The sequence below is a fragment of the Coturnix japonica genome, chromosome 18 (genome assembly GCF_054131305.1).
Source record: "Coturnix japonica strain WE chromosome 18, WE-NBRP24, whole genome shotgun sequence".
Lineage (NCBI taxonomy): Eukaryota > Metazoa > Chordata > Aves > Galliformes > Phasianidae > Coturnix > Coturnix japonica.
This window is the reverse complement of record NC_140680.1, coordinates 3,669,771-3,696,117: the sequence shown is the minus strand read 5'-3', so window position 1 is coordinate 3,696,117 and position 26,347 is coordinate 3,669,771. Positions and strand designations below refer to the sequence as shown.

The 26,347-nt window shown below is 53.2% G+C and overlaps 1 protein-coding gene across 4 annotated transcripts in view; it reads left to right on the top strand.

Moving 5' to 3' along the window:
• Positions 1–26,347, top strand: part of FLT4 (fms related receptor tyrosine kinase 4) — a 45,632-nt gene that overhangs the window by 2,259 nt on the left and 17,026 nt on the right. For all 4 annotated transcript variants that reach the window (XM_085518747.1, XM_085518745.1, XM_085518746.1 and 1 more), the window contains exons 2-11: positions 12,421–12,517; positions 17,425–17,699; positions 20,955–21,067; positions 21,921–22,083; positions 22,326–22,465; positions 23,106–23,274; positions 23,354–23,471; positions 23,907–24,058; positions 24,792–24,954; positions 26,198–26,342. In XM_085518747.1, coding sequence (XP_085374873.1) covers positions 12,421–12,517; positions 17,425–17,699; positions 20,955–21,067; positions 21,921–22,083; positions 22,326–22,465; positions 23,106–23,274; positions 23,354–23,471; positions 23,907–24,058; positions 24,792–24,954; positions 26,198–26,342 — 1,535 coding nt within the window. The remainder of the gene's footprint in view (positions 1–12,420; positions 12,518–17,424; positions 17,700–20,954; positions 21,068–21,920; positions 22,084–22,325; positions 22,466–23,105; positions 23,275–23,353; positions 23,472–23,906; positions 24,059–24,791; positions 24,955–26,197; positions 26,343–26,347) is intronic.

The following is a 26,347-nucleotide window of genomic DNA, read 5'->3' as shown; positions in this document are numbered from 1 at the left end:
GCAGGTGCTCCAGGAGGGAACAGGCTGTTCTCGGGGCAGTTCCTGGGGAGGGAAGGGAGAGCAGGATCCCATGGGAACAGCAGCAGGGCCGGGGCCAGGCAGCCACTTCTTGCACTGTGAGAAGCACCTGTGGTGCTCAGGGTGCCGCTGTGCTAAAGGGGTGGGGGCCATTAATGGGTGCTTAGCTCTCGGTGGCTTTGGGGAGCAGCATGAGCCCCACGGGGTGCACCCGCAGAGTGAGCATCACCTGCATCTTTGCATTCAGGCTGCTTGATTAAACAGCACTAACCAACCAGGGCAAAGGTTTGGGGGCTCTGATTGTGGGACGCTGCATATTTACACCATGCTCATCCCACCCAGGGCCGCACCAAGCCCAGGGGGTGCTGTAGGTATGGGCAGAAGCTAAGAGCTCTGTGCCAGCCAGATCTCACTGCCCGGGGTGTGGTTATGGTGGTTTCCTTGTGAGAACCCGACACCACAGAGCTCTTCCGCTGGGCAGGATGGGCAAAATCACAGCACAGTGACTCCCTGTGGGTGGTTGTGGTGGGGAGATGAGGAGCACAGTGTCACCTGGGGCTGAGGCACACGGTGACATCTCTGCTCCTGTGAGTCCGCACACAGACAAGGGGACACTGCCCTAGGAGGGTCCAGTGGAGGAGCCCAGGACCATGCCCTGCACCAGAGCTGAACTTAAAGCAAGACCTTCATCAGCAAAAGAAATGCTGCTGCAGCTGCATTGGCATCTAGTGACTGGTTAAATTAATTCCAGGGTTTTATTGCCTTTGGCTATCCCAGACCTTTGTTTCTCGTTTCATGTTGTTACAAGGGAGGGTTCACCGGGCCCCAGGGGGGCTTTTTCTCTGGTTGGAATAGTTGTGATGTTTTCAGCACAAAGTGTTATTGCCCATCTGTGGTGCTCATTGTTAGCGCTCACATGGCCTGCGATCAACTGGGCAAGGAGGATCCCGGTGAAAGTCCCCCCTGGTTTTAAAGGCAGAGATCTGTCCTGGAGTTGTTTCTGTGCTGAGGGATCAGAAACAGGTCTGAGGCAGTGACTGGTGTTTCACCTTACAGCTTCTCCCACGTGCTAATTGTTTTTCTTGCTGTGGTTCTGCCCCCGCCTCCCAGTGTGAGCATGGTTAGGGCCAAGCGTGGAGGTGCTGTGGGACGGACGTCATGTGCTAATGGGGAGGATCAGTGCAGGGGGTCCTGGAAAGGCTCCAAGTGATGGGACAGGGCTGTGAGGAATGGCATGAGACATCCGAGTGTATTCTCTTCCATCTGGTCGCAGAATGACCAAACAAAGCCTTTTGTGCAGGGAAGGGCAGCAAGAAACCAGGGGTATCCCCAAACAGGGCATGGGAAGGGCTGCAGACCCCCCTTGTCTGCATCGTCCATCACTAATGGACAGAGCTGTGTAGTGAGCAGAGATGAAGGGGAAAGGTGGGACGTGACCTGCCTGTGTGAGCAAGGAGGGACCCAGAGCAGCACAGTGATGCTCTTGAGATCCTTTGGTGCATCCAAAGCCCCGTGCACAATGGTTCTCTGCCCACGGTGGGGTGAACGTGGTGCCGTGATGGTGGCAGTGCTCAGCACAGAGTAGGGTTAAGCAAAGTGGTGCGGTGCCAGTCTCAGTGTCCAGGTTCTCCCTGGTGGAGGTCAGCGGTGGTTCATGGGAAAGGAAAAATTGGCAGCTGGGCCGGATGTCCCTGCATTTCCCCTCTTCCTGCAGCCGCCTGAACGATGTTCCTTATTTAGCTTTCCTGACGGACAGGAGGAATCTGATGGCGGAAACTGTCACTGCCTGATAACAGCACGGGTTGCACTGCACTGGGCGGCACGGTGGGGAGCAGGGCAGCTCTGGCCCTGTGTTGGGATGGCCACGGGCAGGGAGGGCACCCACAGCCCTTCCACGGGTGCTGCTTGGTGTGAAGACAAGGTTTTCTGTTTGCTGGCAATGGGGGTGTGAGCAGCACCAGGAGCTGTGGCCCAGCACAAGACATCAGCACTGGGACTGCCATCCATGCGGGGCTGCGCCAAGCGAGCACAGATGTCACTGCACGTTGCATCCTGCTTTCTCTCCATAGGAGATGGCATTCTGCGAGCTTCTCATGTGTGTGCCCACAGTGACCAGCCCCAAAACTACAAAAGGTCCCGAAATGCCTGGATTTCAATGTATTCATTGATTTTTATCTTGCATCTGTGGAGGCCACCAGGCTGCTCCCATACCAATAAGAGCATTGTTTCCATGGCAATTAATGTATTTTAAAAGGGCAGAATGTACAGAGAGACTGTATTTTTTTAAAGAGCTCTAAGCAGAGCAGCCCTTACCCTCCATGTGGATGTTGTACTCTTGGTTCAACTGTGCAGCACTTAGATTGACATCACTGTGCATGGGGTGCGCAGGGCTCATGAGAAAGCATCACTGCTCCTTTGCTGCCCAGAGGGTGTTGTGTTCCCTGGGGCACTGGTTGCTCTAAGATGTGTGTCTGGCCAATTCCATTTTAGCTGAGCAATATTTGATATATTAAAATTCTGTGCCCTCTGAGCATCACCCTCTGACCCCATCATCCACCACAGCCAGTGCTATGTATGCACACAGGCCTGGTGGATGGAGGAGGCAGCAGGAGCCCCTGCCTTCTGCCCCCAGACCTGGGCTCAGCTCAATCCCCACAGGGATAACAGGGCTTTGGCATCCTCCCTGGCTGTTCCAGGGCAGAAAAAGCAGTAGAGTGCACAGCTCAGGTTGTTTGTTTGAAGTTGCATACGCTGCTCCTGGCGTCACTTCCCTGCGTGATGCACGCTTACGTTGCAGCAGTGTGAGCTCACTCCCATGAGCTAACTTCCCTCAGCACCTTCCTGCCACAGCCGTCATCTCACCAGGACACAAAGCTGAGGGCACTGCCTACCCTATGGCCTGCAGCCAGAAGGGGAGAAAGGCGTCTTTTGGATACACTCTGTGCTGTTCTCCAAGTGGTGTTGAAGGGCTTTTGCTGGGGAGCTGCCTGGGGATGGGCAGGGTGAAGCAATGCAGCACCCCAAACCCAGCATGGTTTCCCCATGTGGGAAGGGTGCGTGGGGCCCGTGTTGGCTGGGGAAGTGTGTGTGTGTTCATGCAGATGTGTGTGTGCTGTGGGCTGGCTCCAGGGCTCTGCCCTCTGCCTGCGATTTGTTTTCCCTCGTTCTGAAATACGGCCGTCTGCCGAGATGGATGGTGGATGTGGTGACCTAAAAAAATAAATACTGACAAAAGTAAGGGTAAAGTCAATAGTTTCCTTGGACAGCAGTAAATCTTGATATCTACCAAGGCAGGAGGTTGGGCACAAATTGTGGTTTGTATTTGGATTTGGAAACTACCAGCTCAGAGTGATGACAGCAAATGAAACAGCATCCAGCAGAGGTGACGGCACCAAGTGCCCATAGAAATCCATCACTTTGCCATGGGCTGTCCTGCCATGGGCTGTCCCAACCCGAGCTGTCCCTGCTGTGATCTGCTCTGAGTGGCCATCATCCCATCTTAGTGCTGCAGCACTTGGCTGACGGGAAGCAAAGAGCTTCAACAGTGGGGAATGGTTTTGGTGCGAGGTGTCCTATGAGAGATGCTTGTATTCACACCATGGGTGTCCCTGAGCTGGTGGATGGGCAGTACAGGGCCGTTGTGCTGGGATGGAATGAGGGGGAGGCAATGCTGTGCTGTAAATGGAATCACCCAGTGATGCTTTGTGGGACATCTGGCCTGACAGCTCCACACTGGAATGGAATCTGGGCATACTCTGTCCATCCTCTCTTCCCCTGGGATGTCCCAGTGTACAGAACAGAGGATCAGGGCATTAACAAGGCCTGGGTGGCATTTTGAAGAATGTATGGGGCAGCAGGGGAATGACGGGCTCTCCTTTTATATGACAGTGGGAACACAGAGCTGCCTTCATCACAGGTAAGTGTTGGCCATGGGGTTATGGTGGTGATGGAAGGCAGCAGGAGACTCTGTATGGTGTTGGCCCTGCAGTCACCTTTTCCAAAAGAAAAGAACTTCTAAGTACAGTATTAGGTTTAAAAAAAAAGAAAGAAAGAAAGAAAAATAAACAGGGCCCCATGTGAACTAAGGGGAGTTGTACACGTGAGAAGAGGTGCCCACAGAGAAACAGTGGAGGGGGCTCTGGTCCCCCTGCCCACATCTCTATTCAGCCCCTTGGTCCAATGGCAAAATGATCCCAAGCCAACACCTTCCCATCACCCTACGAGGCTGTGGGCACCTGGCGGTGACCAGGCAGCAACAGCTGAGGAAGTGGCGTGTGGTCTCCTTAGCACCATTCCCCCTGTTGGTTCTCTGCTCCTCCACTGGAAGTCATTCTCATGTGTCAACGCTTCCTTCCCATCGGGCTGCTTGCGTGCTCTGCCTGCTGGGCTGCGTGGAAGGGAAGCACCTTTGAATGGGAAAACAACTGCCAGCCTCTGGGTATGAGCTTTGTAATCGGGTTGTTATGGAGCTTGGTAACCCCCTTGGAAGCTATTTTGAAAAGCAGCATCAGGTGGTGTTGCTTGCTGGCCCTCAAATAGCACCACAGCCCAGTGCTGCCATTTGGGCTGGGTGTTTCATCGTAGGAGTCCCGCTGCGATCTACAGAGTGTGACATTTCAAACTCAGCCTCTCTTGGAAAGGAGCTAGATGAAATTCATATCTGCGTGAGGGGTGTTATGAGGAGGTGGGGAGAGAGAGAGAGCTGTGCAGATGTTCACCAGCCAGCTAATCTGGAGTGACGCGGATGCCCCGATGCACTTTGGCTCTCGGAGCTGATGATTATCATCTCCCACTGCAGCGGGTCCTGGCTCGTGGGTGCAGCTGTGTGCCAAGAAAAACCCAAAGCGTGTCCACACCACACCCCGGGCACCACATAGGGCTGGCAGGGAGAAGGCAGGACAAGCTGGCTTGCTGGGGTGAGGAGCAGCGGAGCATCACTGCACTCCTCTCCAATCCTGCTCCTCTTGGGGATCCCACAGAGAGCAGTCAGATTTTTATTAACCACGTCAGGGAAGACTCAGGGTTTGGCCAGCTCAGGGGTGGCAGAAAGCCCACTATGCTGCAGTGTTTTTCAGGCTGAAATTCCTTCTATCCCTGCTTGTGGATGCCAGGGGGGTTCTTAGGTCTGCAGCCATCACTTAGCTCTTCTCGCAGCGCTCCCTGCTCACACGTCTGACCTCGTACCTGAGGTTTCCTTCCTCTGCTGCTGCCCCCGGTGACGAATGCTTCTTTGAAGCAGATCCCTGCAATCTTCCTGCCTCCCCCCGTGCCCACCCCACTGGCGGAGGCAGAAGGGGCCGTGCGGATGCGCCGTGCACACGTGCGGGTGCGCACATGCAGACTGCACGTGGAGGGCTCTGTGTGCTTGGGCTCCCCAGGCAGCAGCGTGCTCTCATGCCCGTGACCACTCTTCCCTTTGCTTTTTCATTATGATTATTTTTAGGTTATACTTGTTGCTTGAAAACCTGGCTTTGATGATCAGGAAGTTAATGTTCCTCCTGCCCTTTGCTTGTGGTTCCTACGTTCTGGACCCGTCTTCGTCTAATGGAGGTTTTTAATGTCACATTGACTCTGGGATAAATCTGTTTTCTTTGTTCCATGTTATCTTTCATCAGGAGCTGTAAGGATTCCTCTTTTCTTCCTTGAGTATTTTCTTCCCCAAGCTAAAGCAGCCCAGTTCCTTCTGCTCTGCCCTCTTCAGAGGTAGGGCTGGAGGTGCACAGAGGCTGCATTACAGGGAGCCTGGAGCAGATGGAGAATTGAATCCAGGTTTTCCAAGGCCAAGATAATCACCTAATTGCAAAACTGTTTTTTCCCCCACTCACCCCACTCATCAGCTCCTCCTGCACTCAGCAGCTGGAGAGCAGCTCGAGGACAGGCTGTGCTGTGGAGCAGGGTGGGCATTGCCAGCTCTGGGCAGCTGCGTGGTTGAAGGGCTCTGTGCTGATTTCTGCTGGCAGCCAAGTAGCAAACATCTGGATGCAAACCCCAGGGGTGGGGGGATGGAGCAGCAGGGCTTCTCCTCTTGGCACGGTGCCTCCCAGCCCAGCTGCGAGCCATGCAGGTGCCCAGAGAAGCCCACCCTGATTCTGTATGGGCATTGCTTTGCTGACGTGCGCAGCCCATCCATAAGCCAACAGTGTTGGGAAAAGCCAAACTCCAAAGGCCAGCAATTAAACCCACGCACATCAAGCAAAAAGCAAACATTCCACTTGATTTATTTTCTTTCCAAATGCCACTGCCCTTTTCCTCTCTGTGTTTAGTGGTGGCCCTGGGGATCCCTCTGACTTCCCAGTTAGATGCATCTCCCATCAAGAGGTGGGTGCCACCTCACTGAGCTCCCACCAGCCCAGCTCCAGCTCTCTCCACAGGGTACTTCACCTGAGCATGGCTCAGGGATGTGGTTAATGATGGCAAAGCCAAGTGTGCACAAGAACCTTGAGCTCATCAGCACCACTTCCCAGGTCTCCCCTTCCCTGTGCAGTGGGACCTTGCTGTCTGCATCACAAATTGTGCTGGCTGAGGTGGTCCACCAGGTACCGAGTCTGGTCCACATTTGTGGTCCATCCATCGCATCCTTTCAGGTAAGAGGTGCAACAAATGGTGCTGGTTCTGTCTCCAGTCCCCTAAGGCTGTCTGATCCCTCTGCTCTTTCTGTGCCACGCTAATACTGTCCTGTGGGGGCAGAGAACGTGAGCAGGGTGAGATTTGGAAAGAAGTAAATTAAAGTAGGAAGAGAAGCAACCTGACAGTCCTTAGGATGTGGGAGGGTAGTTTTAATTGAGTTCTGCCGAGGTTTAGCCATGCAGTTAATAGGGGCTGCTGGAAGAGGGATGGTCATGTATGCTAAGCAGGGCTGTGCGGAGGTGGTGGCAGGGTGGGAGCTGCCCGTTCTGGCACATCTGGGGCTTTCTGGCCCTTGGGGAGTGAATCCTCTGGGCAGAATGGGGTTGTTCCTGTCTGCAGGCACTTTGCGTCCCGCTGTGCCGGAGCTGCCCTCTGAAATGTCAGGGAGAGGAAGCAATCCTCGGCTTGTTAGTTTCTACAAGGAAATAAAACACACAGATGGCTGGAGCATCCTCTATCTCAAAAGCAGGAAAAAGATTCTCCGGGCAGGAGCAGGCAGCCAACGAACCCGGAGCAATCCAGGCAGTGAGGGACCAAACAAAGAGGTGTCTGGCCAGCAGCGAAGGGCGGGCTGTGATGTGCGGGAGCATCCCCGGCCCAGCGAGAGCAGCGAACAGCCGCTCCCCCGGGACACGGGGAGGCTGCTGACAGCAGAGATCCTGGAGGAGGTCTGCAGGGTGGCCCCGGCTGACCCGCTGCCCCGGGCCGGACGCGGGGTACCTGACAGAGGCTAACTTTGGCTCAGGACGCAGCCTCTTGGGGGGAGGATGGAGTGGGGAACGAGCACCGGGGGGAGGGAGAGGAAAGACGGCAGGAGACAGAAATGCAAACATGGCCTGAGAGCTATGGGGCAGGGGGAGGGGGGGAGGAAAAAGCAGGGTAAACCTGGCAGGATGGAGCAGGAAACCGGGCTGGAGCAAGCAGGGCGATGGTGAGATAGTGCTTCCTGCGGGGGGAGAGGAGAGAGGCAGACAGATAAACACTGTGTGATGGGGATGCTGCAGGGCACAGCGTGGCAGCCGCTCCTGGCACGTGGGTGGCTGTGCCCGTGCTGGGTGCCTGGAGCAGTGGTACGTGGTGGTTTGGGTGCTTCCATGTTGCACTCTGTGTTGAGCTCCTGTTTCTGTCTCCTGATGGGGCCACTGGCTTTCAAGTCTGAAAGCTGGAGGAATCCAGAGGGCTCACAGCTTTGCTTCATTCCCCATCAGTGCAGGGATTATGGGATTGTGTGCATTGCCAGTAAAAAATAACCAGTTACTTAGAGCCTGTGAGCACTGAGAGGTGAAGCAGGCCCTGGGGTGTTAGCACTGAGGCTGTGGCTGCTGTTTGGGTTGCAGTCACAAGGCTGTTGTTCTGTGGTGTTGGACATGAAGGCTCCAGCATCCTTTAATTATGATCGACCCAATACTCTGTGAGCATCGATTGAATTCCTGTAATTATTAATCTCCTGTGTCCCTTGCAGGAGGTCCCTGTAGGAATCCCTTTGTGGCTTGGCTCCCTGTTTAGAGCAAAGGAGCTTGTGATGCTCTGTGAGTATCCGCAGAGTGGTGAGGGTGCAGCTCTGCCATGTTTGTGTTTGATGGCATTTCAGGAGGTGAGGTCCATAGATGTAAATCTCCATGGCCAGGGGAGCAGCACCCTGCTTGCAATCCTGGGACAGAGGCTGCTCTGTTTCAGTGTCTGTTCTCACTGTGCTTTAGGGCTCTCCCTGTCCCCTGTCAGGTTGGAGAGAAAACACCCAGTACTTCATCCCTGTAGCCGTTCATTTCTCATCTGCGTGTGATATCACACCTCTCTGCAAAACAAGAGGAGGAGATGCCAGCCGTGCATCCATCCTCCCCTTGTTGCCCTGCCAGCTCCCTGCTCCTCATGCACATGTTTGTGCTTTGCTGCTCCAGCCCACGGCTGGATGCCTGCCCCGGGTGTGGGCAGGAGCTGCTCCATGTGGGAGCTTCAGCCTCACAAGGGGATGCTGGTGTTGTTCTGCCCCAGCACGTGGGCTTTTGTGTGTGGACAAAGTTCCCCTGTCCCTGGACATTTGTGTGGGGAAGGGGTGGTTGGAGCAGAGCAGGGGGATTGCACCTGTGTGTGCCAGGGTTAGGCTCTGCAGGGCAAGGGGAAACAGTGCACATGGAGTTCTGAAGGCAAATGCTGCTAATTCTGATGAGCCCAGCCTGGAAACCCAGAGAAGAGATTTGCCCCTCTTTCCCGGTGCCAGTGTTTGCCTCTCTTCTGCATCAGTCTGTTTCCACAGCTGCCAGTGAGGAACTGGAACTGGTATTTTGTCATTGACTTGCCAGGAGCAGGTATTTGCTGGCACAGACGTGTCATCATGCACCATAGCTTCTAAGTTAGTGCCTTGCCCTGCTTGTGCAGGGAGATCATCCGTAGTGGGTCTGAGCTTTGGGCAGCCAAGTGTTTGGCCTGGGGTGAGACCCAAGAGAAACAGGAGATGCTGTGCAACATGAGCCTCATCAGGTTATCTGCTAGCTCCAGGCCCAGAGTGAAGGTGGAGCAGTAGCAGGGTCAGAGTGGCTTTGCTTGAGCAAAGGGAAGAGGAATTTAACAAGAAAGGAGAGCTGGAAGGGTCAGGCCAAAAGCACATAGAGAGTGTGACCAGGGGAGCCTTGCTATTGGACATGTTATTGTCCAGCTCTGCTCACAAAACCTTCAGTCACTGAGTGTGGTGGCAGGAGCATAAGATGTTCTGCTTTAGCTGGGGACTTGTGATGGCTACTACAAGAGCAATCCAGCCTAGCACTGGGGAAGGAAGTCAGCGAGAAGGACAGAGTGTGAACAAAATACCTCTCCGGAAAGGCGCCCCGTTAATCAGTCAGCGGGGCCGACTCAGCAGAGAGGGAGGGAAGGGGAAGCACAGAGGGGCTGCGGGGTGTGCAGGGGCTCGGAGGCAGGATCCGGCACAGGGCTTCCTGCTCAGTCTCTGCAGGGCACTTTGGGGTGGATAACTCTTCCTGGGGGAGCGTGGATTCCCAGCCAGGCCCTGGGGTGCAGGACATGGCTGCAGACTGTATGGGCTGTTGTGATGAGAGCTGTGGTGGTTGCGGATTGTGGGAAGAGGGGTGGAAGGGGCTGGGGAAAGTGATGGAGCCGCCAGTGATAAGGAGAAGATTCAGCCTTGCTCCTTTCGGAGCTGTGTACTGAGAGATCAAGGCTAGAGAAACTGCTGGAAAGTGCACTTCTCTGAAATTAGACAAGGTGTGAGCGGCTGTGGGATCCTGCTTCCTCTCTCCGCATCCCATCAATCCCCCTTCTGTTTATTTTAATATCCCACTGCCAACTTGCTTGGAAACCATCTTGAAAAAACAAAGCCTGCCGGGGCTGCCGCATGCCTTTTTAATTACATTAATGCTCTCCCCGCGCAAGGGCACAATTCAGTGTGCACCCGCAGGATGAGGAGATAAAGCATCGCTGGGGCTGGAGGTGGGGAAGGAGGGACTGGGAGAAAAGGAGGCTCTCAGTGCTCTGGAGACATCTCCCTCGCACCCTGGGATTTGCTAGAGACACAAACCATCTGTGTGCCGGTCAGAGGAGGTTTAATGGCCAGGATCAGCACTCGTGGGGCACCCCCTCCCACGGGGAGGGATGGGGCAGCAGGGGTTGGATCCAGCTAGTGAACAGAGAGGGATGAAGGGTGATTCTGGGGAAAGTTTGTGGCTTTTGTGGCTGTGGGCACCTGCACAGGGAGTCCCCAAAGCTGCCAGCAGCCAAAGGCCAGGGAGGTGGCTGGATGGCCACGGAGAATAGGGGGGGCTGGTAGCCAAAGGAGCATCCCCAACCCCACACCGCAGTGCTTTCAGAGGGAGCCATGGTTCCTTTTCCTGTTGTACTTGTGGAGTGCCGCGGACAGGATGCATCTGCAGGAATCCCACAGCCTCAACCTGCACAGATCCTTTCCCTTCCACCCCCCGGCGCTGGTTGCAGCAGGTCACCCCATGGCACGTGAAGGCGTGCAGGGCTTAATTGTGTGCACATCAGCTCTGAGGCTCCCACCACCCCTGGTCGTGGATTTAGGGCTTTGCATGGTGACAAGGTTTGGAGATGAGCTTTCAGGGAACCAGCCAGCTCCGTGGCAAGCCTGGCTCTGTTGTATTCTCACTGATGTGGGGCATTGACAGGCTGTGGCCATCTGGAGAGCGCTGTTTGCAGGGGGATAAGTGTGTCCGGCATTCATAGGAAGTGCAGCTTAGTGGTCGGATTCCTCCCCGCCTTTTTTAATAAACCTCGTTACATTTTGAAGGGATTTGACCAAAAATGTGCTTGTTTATTTTCACAGCCCACAGGGCACATTTTTGTGTGGGACTTCCCTGGTCCCCTGCACTGGGGAAGGGGAGGTGGAGGCTGAGCATCCTCCATGACACTGACCCCAAGGATTGATTGATCACCAAGCAATGGCTGCTGTGGTGGCTGGCTCATTGCTGACACTGAGGGCTGTCTGTGGGACCAGCCATGGCCTGCGGGGCTCCGTGCAAGCAGAGGAAGGCTGAGGTGAGGGACATGGCGGGTGGCAGGGCACTGCGTCCTGCCGTTGCCATGGGGGCAGCCATAGGGATGGTTGCTGCGGAGCCATGCAGGGGCGGGAAGGAAATGGAGAACAATTGGGCAGAAGAAGGCCGGCAGGCTCAGACTTTAGTGCTGCTCAGCACGTCCCTCTGCAGCCCCTGCAGCAGCCATGGCTTCCCTGCAGCCCGGCTCTAAGCACTACCCCTCCAAGGCCTGGTGCTGCCAGGGGACCAGAAGCCATCTGATGCCCTGGTTGCTGAGGGCTGGTTTGAGGCCGTCCCGCAGAGTGTGGCAGGGCGCTCACGTTAGGAGGTTTGCATCTACTGGCCATGATTTTGGAGGAGAGGCCTCACATGGTGTTGCTGCCTCTTTGCCAGGTTTCTCTGTGATTGATAAATGAGTTTAAATGGTATGAAGGAAGGAGACAGACCCAAGCAGACTGCAATTGCACAAACCTCACACATCTATAAAGATCAAGCTAGCAGCATATTTATTGCATTCCTTTCTTCCTTAGCATTTAGCATCTACCTGAGTCACGTTTTCACATTTCACAACTCTATTTTTTCCCCCTCTCTTTCTGGTTAGTTCGCTCACTCGTCTTGCAGTCATCAAAGCTTTTCTTCTGCATTATCTTGTATCCCCAGAAGCTGGAGTTTTAAGATAAAGATCATGAAGCAATGACAGTTAGAAGCACCGTGCTAATGGAAAACAGCTCTGAGAGTAACCGGTACTTCGAGATGTTTGTCCATGAGCAGCTGGCACGGTGCGTGTCCTGCACTGCGTGCTGGAGATGTGAGCCCACCAGGAGTGGGACTCTCCAATACAAAAGCTGGGAGAAGTGTGTGATAACGTGTTTATCTGCATCTCCTGTGAGCCTGGATAGTTTCACTCCTGGAATTCCTGTCCCCCGTGGCACCAAGGGAAGGGTGCTGCTGTCATCCCCAAAGGGTCAGCCTGCTTCAGGTCTGTACTCCAAGGCAGAAGGACCTGCTGGCCCCTGAGAGCCCCTCTGTACAAATCCAGGAGTGCTTGTGGTGCCTATGCAGGTGGATTTTTGTAGCCCTGATTACATTGGTACAGAAAAATTGGCATTTTAGTCGTCTTTTCCAACATTAACGCCTGTATGATTCTATGAGATGTTTGCTTCAAGAGGCTTTGCTCCAGTCCAGGCTCATGATACCCAGCTGCTGCCCACATCAGTGGGCCTGTACTAGCAGATCTCTGCATCACACCCTGTCTCCTTTCTCTCCACAGATCTGGTGAGCAGCTATTCTATGACCCCTCCTACTCTTAGCATCACTGAGGAAGAACACATCATCAACGCCAAGGACACGCTTACCATCACCTGCAGGTACGGTGCAGCCACGTACAGTTCTGCTTATAGACCACTTGTAGCTGGTTAAGGACCTGACAAGGAGAGCCTGTCAGGGGGATCTCAGCTGCAGCATACCTGCAGATAAGCATGGCTGGTTAGAAATCTGATAGGTGAACCAAGTGTGAATTAATCTAATCAATTAATTGAAAAAGAAGCTGGAGGCATCTCAAAGGAGATGGTGATAACCTCTACTGGAGTCTTGCAGGCAGAAGGAAGAGAAATACTTTCATGATCTGATAGCTTCTTTGTAAGCTCTTTAGGGAAACTGGCTTCCAACTCTCCTGGTCTTGTCTCTGATGTTTGTTCTCACCTCATTGCAGTGCTGGGGTTGTAGTTCTGGTTCCCAAATTTGGCAGATTATTTGGGGGGCACAGATAAATGTCCATGGGAGAATGCAGGGCTGCGCTTGGTGGTGGTTATCACAGTCTGCCAGATTTTCTGTTTAGCTGGGATTTCATTCTCTGCTCTGTGCATTTGAGGGTGAAGGAAGAGAAGCCCGAGCCAGGCAGGGTCAATAACTCCTAGAGAGGAGCTGGTCGTTTTGGAGTCTGGCTCTGAAAAGGTGTTGTGTCTGAACTGGTTTGTCCCACGTTGGGGCATTTGGCTGTGCATGTTCTCATCACTGCTCCTTATCTTGGAAAACACATCAGAGAGAGGAAAAAAAAAAAGCAGAGCTGGAGTTTCCCTCCAGCAGCTGAAAGCAGATCCGTGCCTGGGATCTGAGTGCTAGGGCTCAATAGGGGTATAAATTCAGCATGGGCCTCAAAAGGGTATTTCTCAGCGTTATATATAACCACTAAGCAATTACTACAAACACTTGGCTTGTATTGCGTTCATGTCTTGTCACAAACATATTTAACTTTCTGTGGAACAGATGGCATTACTCTTACTTTGTGAATCAGTTCTCTGCCAGGGAATAGAGGCAGAAGAAAGGCTCTTGATGCTCATACTGAGCTGATCCCACATGGTCTGGGAAGCCAAGTGTTTGTGGGCTTGTTCATAGAGTGACCTGAGGAGCTGTGGTGTGTACTAGGCTGTAGGAAATGCATGACTGGGCTGTGGTCAGCCACAAGCCTCTATGGAGAGTGTGGAGAGGGAGTTTGGAAGTGCTGGCTCTTGCTGTGCTGACTCTCTGCAGACCCAGCAAGGCTTTCCCAGGTCAGCCTGGACACCTTTGGCTGCAGCCCCTTACCCCACAATGGTATGAACACCACACGCCATGAAGCAGACCTGTGTTCTTGCTGCAGCTTCAGGCAGGGAAGCTGATGGAAAACTGGAACCAGCAGAGACAGCCTTGTGCTGCCCGCGGATTGATCCAAGACTTAAGGATGTTCTGAAGTTGGAGGTGTGGTTAAAGAAAGTGTCTTTTGTGGTCAAGCACGAAGAGACCTGTTTAGTGCCGTGAAGTGGAAAGCCTTTCTGTTCCTGGTGGGAAGGATGAGATTGCCCTTTCCTCGTGCACTTGCTAGTTGTCAATTAGTAAGAAGGAAAATCACGCTGGGGAAAAATTATGCCCCTCTGGGGTTGTGCAGTGTCCTTCCCATCACCTACAGGTGAGAAGTCTCAACATGGCTCCGAGGTTCCCCTTCTCCCTGTGAGATCTCAATCCCGTGTTTGCCCCATGCCTTGAGAAGAAGGTTTTGCCTGTGGGACACTGTTACTTAGTTTGAATGAGAAGTAAATCTTTCCTGGTTCCTGGATCTCTAATTACACCCAGCTGCTACTCCAACCTCTTCTCTGGACTGTGGCCCACTGTGGGAAGACCTGGCTTGTATTAATGGGAGCTGAAGAGAAAAACACGCAGACCACCAAGAGAACAGGCAAAGGAGAGGATGGTGGGGCAGGGTAGGGCAGAAACAAGTACAGAATCAAATCCAGGATCCAGAGATTCTTCACTGAGCATCATGTTGGAGGTGGCTTTGGTTTGACCCTGGTTCTTCCCTTGAGAACAATGTCCTCTGGCTGCTCTTTGAGCTGCCCTGGAGCCAGGAGCACTGGCCTGCTCGAAGCAGCACTGCAGCAGAAAACTGAGCCCAAATCCCCCCACATGAGGCTCCCTGAAGACCTTTCCAGCTTCACCCACTGAGCATGAGAGTCCCACAGCCGGGTGCACTCTCAGGCTCCCTCACAGCTCAGACTGGATCTCCCACACTCGCAGCTCAGCAGCCCCCTCCTGCTCCTCCTTGCCCCAGAAGTGACAAGAATCCATGCCAGGCCATGGGATGTCTCTGGAGTTGAGCTTGCTTCACAGAGGCCCGAAGACACAGCACACCCACAAGGAGTCACTGGGTGCTTAGGCTCTGCAGTCTCCCCCATTGCCCAACACAGTGCACTCATCCAGGCAGAGCAGGGGACCTGTGTAGGAGCATTCCTTCAAACACAGATCATGCCAGGGCTGGCTGGAAGCCACAGTGATGTTTTGATCAAGGCATGTGGCACAGCAGGGTGAAGAGGCTGATGGACAGTGTGTCTTTTATTAGCTCCCATCCCGAGAAGGAAGGGAAAAAACATTGTGAATCTTTGCATTCATGCTCTTGTCAGCGTGCAGTGGGGAGAAGCAGAGCTTGTGCCCTTCTGGCTCATAAATGTTGGAGCGGAGCCTGCAGGAGCCAGCTGCATGACAGCAGAAACTTATGGAGGGATCAAGCTTATCCTGGCCATTGCCAGCCCCATCCCATCCTACTCAACAGATGCTGGGTACCTGGGAGGAGATGGAGCATCACTCAGCCGTGGTGTTTAGAGAGGGAAGTGTAAGGGCGTTCTTTGCTGCCCAGTGACTTGTTCATAGAGCTGACTCACAGATGTTTGTGAATGCATAAAGCCTACTCTGGCAGAAAGGAAGTATTTGACCCCAGAGCCCTCTTGGCTCCTGCAGAGGAAATGAATGCTGCGGTGCGATGGAGGAGCCTGAGGACAAGGCAGTGCCCTGCCACATGGCTCCGCAGCAGTGTCTGGGCACATACCACACCTGCTGCTCCTTCCTATGGGTGTGCGACTGCTGTGAGCATCCTCTGTGCTGCTGAGGGGGGATCTGTCTTGTCCCACCTAAGGTTGAAGACACAGCCAGCTTTGCCCATCAATACAGCATGTGGGAGCTTCAAAGAGGATTGAAGAAATCCAGTGCCAATTGCAACGACTGCCTTGAAGAGCATCTGTCCTGAAAAAAGATTTAGGAAAACAGCTGCAGAGAAGCCTGCAGTGCATCTGTTTCCAGCTGGCATCTACAGGCTCCGTTGCCCAGAGACACGTTATCACAGAGCTGAAAGGAAACAACTTGGGAACAAATCTTCAAAGATGACAGATAGGTGGGAGGGAGCAGCCCCAAAGTGCTGCCTGGACCTTTTCCCAGACACGCAGGGCAGCCTCAGAGAGAAATCCAGGTGAGCCTGGCCTCGTTCCTGCCTTCGTCTGGTCCTCTTAACACACCACAGACACCAACTTGGACTCGCATTAATGCCTTTACTTTCTGTGTCCCCACTGGGTCTGGTCAAGCAGCAAATGATGCAAGGAATGTTTTAGTTCAGCTCACAGGCTGGTTGTCGGGTCTGTTTGCACTGGCCCATCCGTGTTTATATAAATACGTGTCACTCAGCTACTGCTGGCCTTGATGGTTAATAAAACAAGTGGGTCCGATAATGCGTGAAAATCCCAGCGGGTAAACAAACAGAAAGCGGAAACACTGGAGACTTGTACAATTACCCTGCTGCACACTGAGTGCCAAAAATGCCTGAGCCAAACGCAAAGGGATTTGGGGCTCCTTTGCTCAGTTGGGGGTTGGAGCTCTCAGCTCTTCCTGGGGTTGAGGCCAGGTATTTCTCTGTGCGTGGTGCAGCAGCAAGGGCCTTGCTGTCCCTTGCGGTCAGGACCCCGCTGTGGTGACCCTTGTGATCTGGCTGTGCTCAGAAGCATCTTCCCCAGCCCTGCTCCAAGGGTCCCCTGGCTGAGGAGCTGCCTGTGCCCATGTGCCTATTCCCCACTGGCATAAGAGGTGATTCCAGTTTCCCCTAATAGCACAGACAGTGCTGACAAAAGGCCATTTTTGCCCCCCAGCTGTCTCTTGTGATGTCCTTTTTTTTTTTCTTTTTTTTTTTTCCCATCTCATTTTTGCACATTTTTCAGTGACTTTCAGATACGTTGGCAAACATTCAAGTGTGGACTGTGCTGTGCTCTGAAAGGGGCTCTGATTTCATGGAAGGAAACTTCCAACATGGCATAAAAGCTTGGTTTGTTAGTAGTAAATGAGTAGTCAGAGCTGTGGTAGGGTGCCTGTATGTGTGTGCGTGCATACACCTCCCATGCTGGGCATCCTTGGTTATATATAAATACACACGTGTGCTTGAGCTGAAGGTTTCTTTTCTATCCCTGACTCCTTCCTGCTTTTCTCATGTTTTCTCTCCAGTCTGCTCTCCTTCCTCCTTCTCCTTCCCCCTCCATTCATCACACAGGGGAACTCATCATTTGTTTGTGTGCGCGTTCTTGATAGCTCTCAATCCTTTTAATAACGAGGGGGAATATAGAACAAATGGATTCATTCCCTCAGGGCCCTCTGTGGCTCCCTGTCCTGGCATCAACAGCAGTAGGACAAAGTCAGGGGATGGACTGATATCTGTGATATCTCACAGCCTGGCGTGCCTGGGAGGTGACCTGGGGAATGGGACCAGCCTCTGCTTGCAAGGCAATTAGGGAAGCTGCTCGCCCTCTCCTTGCACCTGTTCCCTCTGCAGAATAAGACTGTTCCTCCATGTCCCAGCCTGAGAGCTGAGGCTATTTGCGACATGTGCAGGGGAGCAGTGCACGTGGGAGGAGAGCAGTGAGCTGTAAAACCCCCACTGTGTTCACTCTAATTGCCCCCAAAGCTAATTCTCTGTTTTGCCCATTTCCAGAGGCCAGCATCCCTTGGAGTGGTCGTGGCCTGGGGGCAAGGTGGACCCCAGTGGGAAGGAGAAGGAGATGGAACTCACAGCCTCAGCAGCGCCCAGTGGGGGCCGGGCAATCCGGGAAGAGGACTGCGAGGGGACAGGCACAAAGCCCTACTGCAAAGTGCTGGTGCTGACGGAGAGCCAGGCCAATGACACGGGTTACTACCACTGCTATTACAAGTACATCGATGCCAAAATCGAGGGCACCACAGCGGTCAGTGCCTATATCTTTGTGAGAGGTAAGAGCCATACGGTGAGATGGGTGGGGGCTTGGGGCCAACCTACACGCACCAGCACAAAATCAGACACATTAAAGATCCCAACATGCCCCCCCCCACATCCCCCCCAGCCCTCCAGGGCTGCAGGCTTAGGGAAAGGACCAAGGGCTGCTCCTCATGCAGGAAGCAATATCCGTCCACTTCTGGGGGACAGCAGCAGCACCTGGGATTCAATTATGTCCCAGCCTGGGGGCATTGCTCCAGCAGGGCTGGAATGTAGGAATTTAAGGAGCAAGAGCTGAGCCTCAGAGATGCTGTGACACTAAAAAAAGCACAGGATTTAGCTTCTGGGCAGCTGTGGGGTCGTGCTCTCAGAGATGCTAGAGGCAGAACAGGGCAAGGGATGATAACGCTCTATAAAGCAGAGAGGAGGAGTGGCACAGACCCACTGTGCACAGCCTTCTTGGAGTAACAGCCTTGTATGCGGTCTGCACAGGGGCTGCCATGTGGGCAGCGTTATGAGGTGTGTATTGGAGGGGAAGGGCTGTCTGCCAAGCTTGGAGCCACGACCTCAGTGCAGTAAGGGGCTGCAGGAGCCCATTCTCAGCTTTCCTTGTTCCCCAGGGGTCCCCCCACTGCCTGCAGCAGGATGCAGCAAGATAAACGAGCGCTGTCCCCTGGAAGCAGTTGGCAGAGCTATTTCTCTTTCCGCCCCCATTTCTTAAAGTTGGTGCAGTTGTCACAAGCCAGGCGGGTCATGACATACAAGATGCATTTTTCAGAAGTCCTGGGGCAAAGCCAAATTTACCTCTGCAATGTGCAGGGGGAAATGGAGAGGCACATCAGAAAAAGCTGGGCAGCTGCTGGACAGGAATTGGGGTCTGTCTGGGCAATTGCCTCCTCCTCACTTGGGCGCTGCTGCCCATCCTAGGGAAGAATAGAGCTTCTCTGGGTCTCAGGAATGTTGGGAGGAGGCGTCTGTGAGTTAGGCAGCGGTATTCAGTTGCTCTTGGGCTTTGTAGCTAGAAGAAGGCAGAGAACTGCTTAAGCGTGTAGCTGAAAGTATAGCCTAACAGGGTTACAGGCAGGGTGTGCTTCTGCAAGAGCCTGGTTTGTCTACGGACGTGGAATTCCCTTTGTAACATTTTGGATTTCAAACCTGGAGCAGTCAGGTGTGGGTGTGAGATCCAGCAAATACCACTTTGTCCCTTTGTTCACCTCTTGTCACCTTTGGCATCATTTACATCTCAGTAATGGTTCTGTTTAGCAGAGAGCAGCAGTGTGCATGGTGTGATGGAGCGTAGGGGCTATAAATCCCGTGCTGTCAGGGTGCATGGGACTCTCAGCGCCTGTGTACAGCATGTGTGCAACAAATCCAAACAACACCTTGTAGCATTGCTTTGCACGTGGCTCCACAGGATGTGTTTGTACTCATTCCATTCAGGCTGTGCCCTCTTATGGCTATCAAATCCTCCTGGACAGACCTTCTAGGCAAGAGAAGGGACATGTTGAGGAAAACCCAGGAGCACAGTAACTGTGGTCACTGCAGAACGTCCAGATGAAACCCTGCCTGTTCCTGCTGAACTGGGCTGCAATGTGAAACTGTCCCTGGAGAGTTTGAAAGGGCTGATGTAAGTGTCAGGGATGTTTGGAGACAGCCTGGTCAGACCAAGGATTTATCCACCAGCCTCGTTTGTCATGTTAAGAGCTTGGTAGAATTGCCAGAAACAAAATATCTGTACTTGGCTGGGAACGTGGGTTTGTCTGTGTTTTTTACCTGCAGCTCAGTTCTCAAATGAACTCTTCACACGTGTCTCATTTCTCACACGTCTGGTTTGGTGTGCGTTTTGTTACCTCTACAGATAGTGCTGTAAACATACAGAGTGAAATAGGATACGCACAGCCCCCATCTCATTAGGCTTAGCATATATTAATGAAGGAGATACTAAATTATTCCCACTGGACCCATTAAGACAGCCTTATAGAAAGTATGTGATGGGATCAGAGAGAGGAGTTAATGCATGAATCACGAGCATGTTGGCAGCTGGGGCTGCCCAGTAAATCAGTGCGTTCTTGGCTGCCCTCTGAGCTTGGAGGGGACCTCGTAGTCTCTCACCTCTGCCAGTTGTGTGTCTCCTCCCTCTCACGTGCCCAGGGCTTGGGGAAGGAATGAGGAACATGTTCACACTTTGAAACAAGCCTGTGATTTAAGAAGAGCTCACCATTACGTTCCCCATGCATGGCTTCTTTCACCTAAGCTGTATAGGAGAAGTCTTCACCTAGGGAAGTAGTAGAGAAAACTGAAGCAACAGCTCTCTAGATTAAAGACTAAAATAAATATCCTTACGTGCTTAACGGTGTGAGCACTGAGTTGGAATGGGTTGAAGTCAATGTGATTGGAGCAGCAGGATCCCCAAGTGGGGTTCATTACTACTTACATCTTGGGCTTACCATTTTAGATGGGTGGCTTTAGCGATCATCCAGCAGGGGAAAAGAATCGCTTCCAACCCAATCCAATCTGTGATTCTGTGATCAGTTTGGTGCCTGGCACAGTGGCTCAGGGCCGTGGTAGATCTCTGCATGCTGCCTCTGAATCCCCTCCGCAATGGACCCCAATTGGGTTTCTCGGGTTTGACACGTGTGATGTGCTGAGCAGGATGGGGCAGCCCCTCCCGCCAGCACTTTGTCGTGCTGCTGGCTCCACGTGGAGGAGCACAGTGTACCACCCCTGGCCTCACTAAGTCATTTCAGGGTGGTTTTGCTCTTCCTGTCAATATTTGTGCATGCAGCAGTTGGGAGGCAGTGGAGTGGCAGTCCTGGAAATCTCAGCTCATCTGTTTATCTGCTGGCTGGGCCGGCTGCAGGATGACATCTGCATACCATTGCACTGCAGCTCACTTCCTCGCCCTGGAAGGTCGCTCTGCATGCCGCCGCTCCAGCACTGGCACCAGCTGGGCAGGCGTGGAGCCCAGCATGAGACCCAATGGTTTCACAAAGGGTCAAACCTTGGCAGAGACCTTGAAGGGGCCAGGAAATGGGAGGTCGTTTCCAGCACTGCCCGAATGTTGCAGGAGCAGGCTGACCCGACATGCATCCTTTGCAATCAGGGTGTGTTTGACGCTGTGGCACATCACAGATGGGGCTGATCAGCCCAGCACCACTCCCTCTGTCAAGCTCACAGTGCATTAAAGAAAGCCAGAAAGCCTTCTGTTCTTCTGATTCCTTCCACTTCTCCTGTTGCTCCTGTTTAGTTGTCCTTCTCTTTGTATCCCTTAGATTTTGAACAGCCGTTTATCAACAAGCCAGAGACGCTGCTCATCAGCAAGAAGGAGAACACTTGGGTGCCGTGCCTTGTGTCCATCCCAGACCTCAACGTCACACTCATCTCGGTGAGAGCTCCGCCAGTGGGATGCTGAAGACCAACACACGTAGCATTTGTTGTGCATTTGTAATTGCCTGAGTGGGAGAAGTACAGGCACTGCCAGGAATGGAAAATGTGTGAGATACATTTTCCATGGAAAGTACAAGCCATTGGCTTCCTCGTTTTATCTACTGGTTGAGGCTGTGTTGTCCAGTTCCCTTGGGCAGACCCCACAGGTTTCCTGCCAGCTTTGCACCTCTTCCCTGGCTCTCTGAAACAAAACAAGACGTTGATTTGGTCCCATAGCATCCCCTGCTTGCTCTGATCTCTATGAGCTGAAAACCCCCTGGTTGGTAAGCAACCCCACAGGGAAGGAGGCTGCAGCACTGGGGCTGAGGACTAAATACAACTCAAAACAACTCTATTATCAGCTTGCTTATGCCTTTTTTTTTTTTCTTTTTTAACAATGCAAATACATCCTTCCAGGATGAGTGTTACTATTGTACAAAGCCCTCCAGGGACACTCCGGGGGCCAGGGGCCTTTCCCTTGCCCAGGAAGGACACTACCCAAGGTCAGACCCCATCCCGGTGAGGCTGATGTTTGGGACATCGGCATCAGTTTCCTTAGCTATCACTATCATTTTCCATTCCTGGAAGTCTCTGACCTGCTCTGCGGATGGGGAGGATTGCAGTGCAGGATGCAGCCGCTTGGGGTATAGCTGGGGCTGCAATTCCTAGATGACAAACCCTTAGGGGAGAGAGCAGGAGGCAGAGCATAATGCTGCATCGTTTCTTCCCACAAAGCAGAGATGTTAGCCAGCATGAAGGATGGGAGTGTCATTATCTTCTCATTTCACTTGGGAAAATGTTGTTTTTTCCAGCAAAATTCCCTCATCCACCCCGACAGGAAAACCATTTTCTGGGACAACAAGAAGGGGATGCAGGTACCCACACAGCTGATCAGAGACTCCTTGTTCGTCCAATGCGAGACAGTCATCGACAAGAAGATCTTCAAATCCAATTTCTTCATCATTCACATAGCAGGTGAAAGTCTGGGGAAGTGCAAGGGGACAGTTTGTAGTGCTCTGCTGTAGTTCATGGGGTTGTTATGGCCCTGTCCTCCAGCTGTGTGCCATGCTGAGTTATCCTTAGCAGCAGCAGTTCATACCCAAACCTCCTATAACTGCACAGTTGGAGGTGCAGATTCCATGCTTTAATGAGAGCCACACCCCGGCTTCAAATAATTAATCAATCAGAAATGTCTTTTCCTTGCTTCTCTGCATCAGGGATTGAACTGTATGACATCCAGCTGTACCCCAAGAAAGCCATGGAGCTGCTAGTGGGAGAGAAGCTGGTCTTGAACTGCACAGTGTGGGCCGAGTTCAACTCTGGTGTCCGCTTCCAGTGGACATACCCTGGCAAACAGGTACTGCTGGCCTCTGAACCATCCCATCCTGCCCATTCACTGTTCTTCTTGGCAGCATTGGCAGGGCCCTGCTTCAGGATCCTAACCGTGCCGTGCTCTGGCCATCTCAGAGAGCATTTCCACTTTCCTCTCCTGCAGCAGGAAGCAGGCAGAGATAAGACTCCTTCTACTGGCAGAAAGCATCTTCCTTTCTTAGGCATTATTTCTCTGAGGAACTTCTGGGCAAACACTGGCTTCACTTCCACCAGTACAAATACAGACCAAACATCCTTGGTTTGAAAGGAGCTGTTTCAGCCTCACAGCTTGAGTTACCAAGCACCAGCAAGGGGATCCCTCCCCTCTGTTTTTCCCCTCTGTGGTAGAGTCTGACTCTTGCAAACAGTGAAACATTGGAGTTCCCTGAAGGCATTGTGGTGTTTGAATACCTACAGGGCTCCTATCTAGTTACTGGACTGCAGATCAAAGCAAACCAGTGCTAAACTCTCAGCCCAGCTTTGGTTGGTCATCACACGAGGCTCTTTGCCTTCACAGTCGTAGAGATACCTTTCTGGAAGGAGGCAGAAAGAAATGCAGATGTGAGGAGCCCATCTGCACAACCCCATCTCTCTGATGCCTTTCATGCCTTGTTCTTTGCCACCAGATGCAGCGAGCAGTGATAGAATCTGAGCGCCGATCCCTGCAGACACATACAGAGCTCTCCAGCATCCTGACCCTGCACAACGTCAGCCAGCAGGACCTGGGCAGGTACACGTGCACTGCCACCAACGGCGCCCAGATGCTGGAGGAGAGTACTGATGTCATTGTGCATGGTAAGACACCTTCTGCTCCCTCGTGGAACCGCAGCCAGGCTCCTTGCGCTCCCCTCCACGCTCACCTCTTCTCTTGCAGAAAAGCCCTTCATCAACGTGGAGTGGCGGAAGGGGCCGGTGATAGAAGCCACTGCTGGAGATGAAGCTGTGAAGCTGCCGGTGAAAGTCGTGGCTTATCCCCAGCCAGATTTCCAGTGGTAACGCACCTTTCTTGGCCCAAGGCACCTTCTCTTCTCCTCCCTCCCCTGGCCCAGGAGGCAAACCAGGCCAGCCTCCTTGCTAGGTCCCTCTGTGGCCAAGATTGTCCCAGATGTCACCTTCCCCCATCCATGGAAGGGCTGCCCATGTTCTTGGGGTGTTCCACCATGGCTCAGCAGCTGGGGAGGGAAGGAAGGGAAGTTTGTGGTTAAGGTCAGGTTGTACACTGCATTGTGCTGCACTCCAGCCAGAGCTAGATGGGAGCTTTGCTCACAAACCCTGCTCAGGGCAAAGCCACGACACTCTCATCCTCACAGCAATGTACAAGCCTGTGACTCAGGCCTGGGGAAAGCCTGGGGGTCCCTGCAGAGAGGACCATGCTTTAGTGAGACACTTCTTCCCAGTGGCTGCATTTTCTCTCTGCCTCCCTGCAGGTACAAGGACGGGAAGCTAATTCCCAAGCAATCTCAATCTTCAATGCAGATCAAGGATGTGGCAGAGCATCATGCTGGGACGTACACGTTGGTTCTGAGGAACAGGCTGGTGGGGCTGGAGAAGCGTATCAGCCTCCAGTTAATTGTCAATGGTAAGGGAGGGGCTGTGTCCAGGGGGAGAGCGCTGAGCTCACAGCACTGGCCTTTGGGCTGCTCTGAGACCGAGTTCCTGGTGCTTTCCTAAAGCAGTTGGTGCCTACATCACCTCCTTCAGCCTAATGCTGAGGGATGCTCTGGTTACTACAGGGCTAGTTGTGGTGTGGGCAGTGTACCATAGAAGTGGAACTCAGGACAATGAAGTTGTGTTCCTGGTTCCGCTGCTCTGAGCAGAGCACACCCCTGCTCAGGGGCTGTTTCCTATCTGCTGTTGAGGATTCTGCTGAGAGTGATCCTAACTGATGGAAAATCGTGAGCAGTGTGGCTGCAGCACACATGGAGCCTGGGGCCGGAGCAGTTCTCTGGGTGCCCTATGGCTTTCCCCTGGCAGAAACTGGTCGTTGTGTTGGAGAAGTCAGGTGCCAGTGCAAGAAGCAGTAGAGGGACGCTGCTGCTTGGGGATCTGTCTCCAGCAGACTCTGTGACCTTGTGCTGGGGGCTGCAGCATCCAGACAGCCATACCAGCAGAGGAAGGAGAAATGTCATCACTTGAATCTGCATAAGTATAACCTGCCCTGTCCTGGCGGCCTAAGCTCCCTAGGAGCTGCCCTAGGAGCTGTAGCACTGTAGTGCCCAGTCTCCATAGACAGCCTGGGGAGGGCTGTGCCTGGCCTAGGGATGCAGCAGCTAAGCCCAGGGCCACTCACAGTGTCTTTCTGATGCTTGCAGTTCCTCCACGTATCCATGAGAAGGAAACCTCTTCCCCAAGCATCTACTCCCGGAGGAGCCCCCAGGCCCTCACCTGCACAGTCTATGGTATCCCAGCACCAGAGGTGATCCAGTGGCAGTGGAGGCCATGGATGCCCTGTCGGATGTTCTCTCGACGCAGCCTGTAAGTGCCATCTCTCCGAGTGCTCACGTCCTGCCAGGCCACCAGTGTGGCATCGAGGTCTCCTTATGACCATGGCTGTGTCCCAGATCCAGTCTCAGATTTGAGTGCCCCTTGGTGAGACCCTGAGACAGCAGCTGTGAGTCACCCCTCTCCCACCCAGAAGTCCCTGTATTTGCTTGGCACTGCATCTTCTGGTGGGTGATAACAAGCAAAAGTGCTGGTAGGGAGGGGAGCAGAGCTGCTGCATGCATGGAAAGCTCCAGCTGCCTGCCAGATGCTGGGGCGGTTTGCCAGGAGGGTGTTTGTGCAGGCAGGATGGATGGGCAGGAAGGGTGCGTGCCCACTGCCTGTGCCCTAGGAAGTGGGGGCAGCAGCAGGCAGGGCTGCAGTGACATTTTTTAGCTGTGGTCTTGCAGGAAGAGGAAAAAAGGATGCTGGGGAGTCATAGGCAGAGTAGTCAGGGCGGAGGACATCGGGGTGCCTGGAGGAAGCCAGGTCCTGCAGCCCTGTGTAGGTTGTTGCCAAGCCTGGAACACCAAAGTGCTCTCCATTGCATGCGAGTGCACCATGGCCCTGTCAGGAAGCAGAAAGGCCCATGAATTATGGTCACTGTCTCCCAAGGCCACTGTGTTTCTGCTTAGCAGAGCTCCAGAGGATGCAGGAGGCTTCTTTCTGGCTTCCTGTTGTTTACATAGCTCACCAGTGTGCTCACCCCGCCAAGCGCTTTGTCGGCACTGCCAGTGCGTGACCTTACCCCTGTGCTAGGTGGTCAGCTTCCCCCTGTCTCTGCCACCTTTTGGGCTCTCCCTGCTCCACCTTCATTTCAGCATCATCCTGCAAGCCGCAACATCTCAGGTCTTTGGCAGATGGGGCTCTTCTCCCCAGTTGCCATCATCAGCCCCAAAGAGGTGCCACCGTGTTCCTTGGGGATGCCACACACAAACAGTTCTCACTCCTTCTTTTCTCCATCTCTAGTAGTGAATGAAAACACAGGCCTGGGGGTGAAGACACTGCCTGGGGTAACAATATCTGTTTCCTGCTTCAGTTTTCACATATATAGATGATGTTTGCCTCATTAGTGATTGCAGACCACCATTCTAAAGCACATTAGTACTACATACCCCAGGGTCCCAGGAATTTTTGCAGTCAGAGGCCAGGAGCATCAGTTCTCAGACACAAAGTCAGTTTTGGTGCTTTCTTCCCAAGTGACCTTCTCTCCATCTCTCTCCTCTTGCTGGCTTAGCAATAGCAAGCACCGAGCAGCAAGGCGCCATCAGCGAGATCGCATGCCTGAGTGCAAGGACTGGAAAGATGTGTCACAGCAGGACGCAGTGAACCCCATTGAGAGCATCGACACCTGGGTGGAGTTTGTGGAGGGACGGAACAAGGTGAG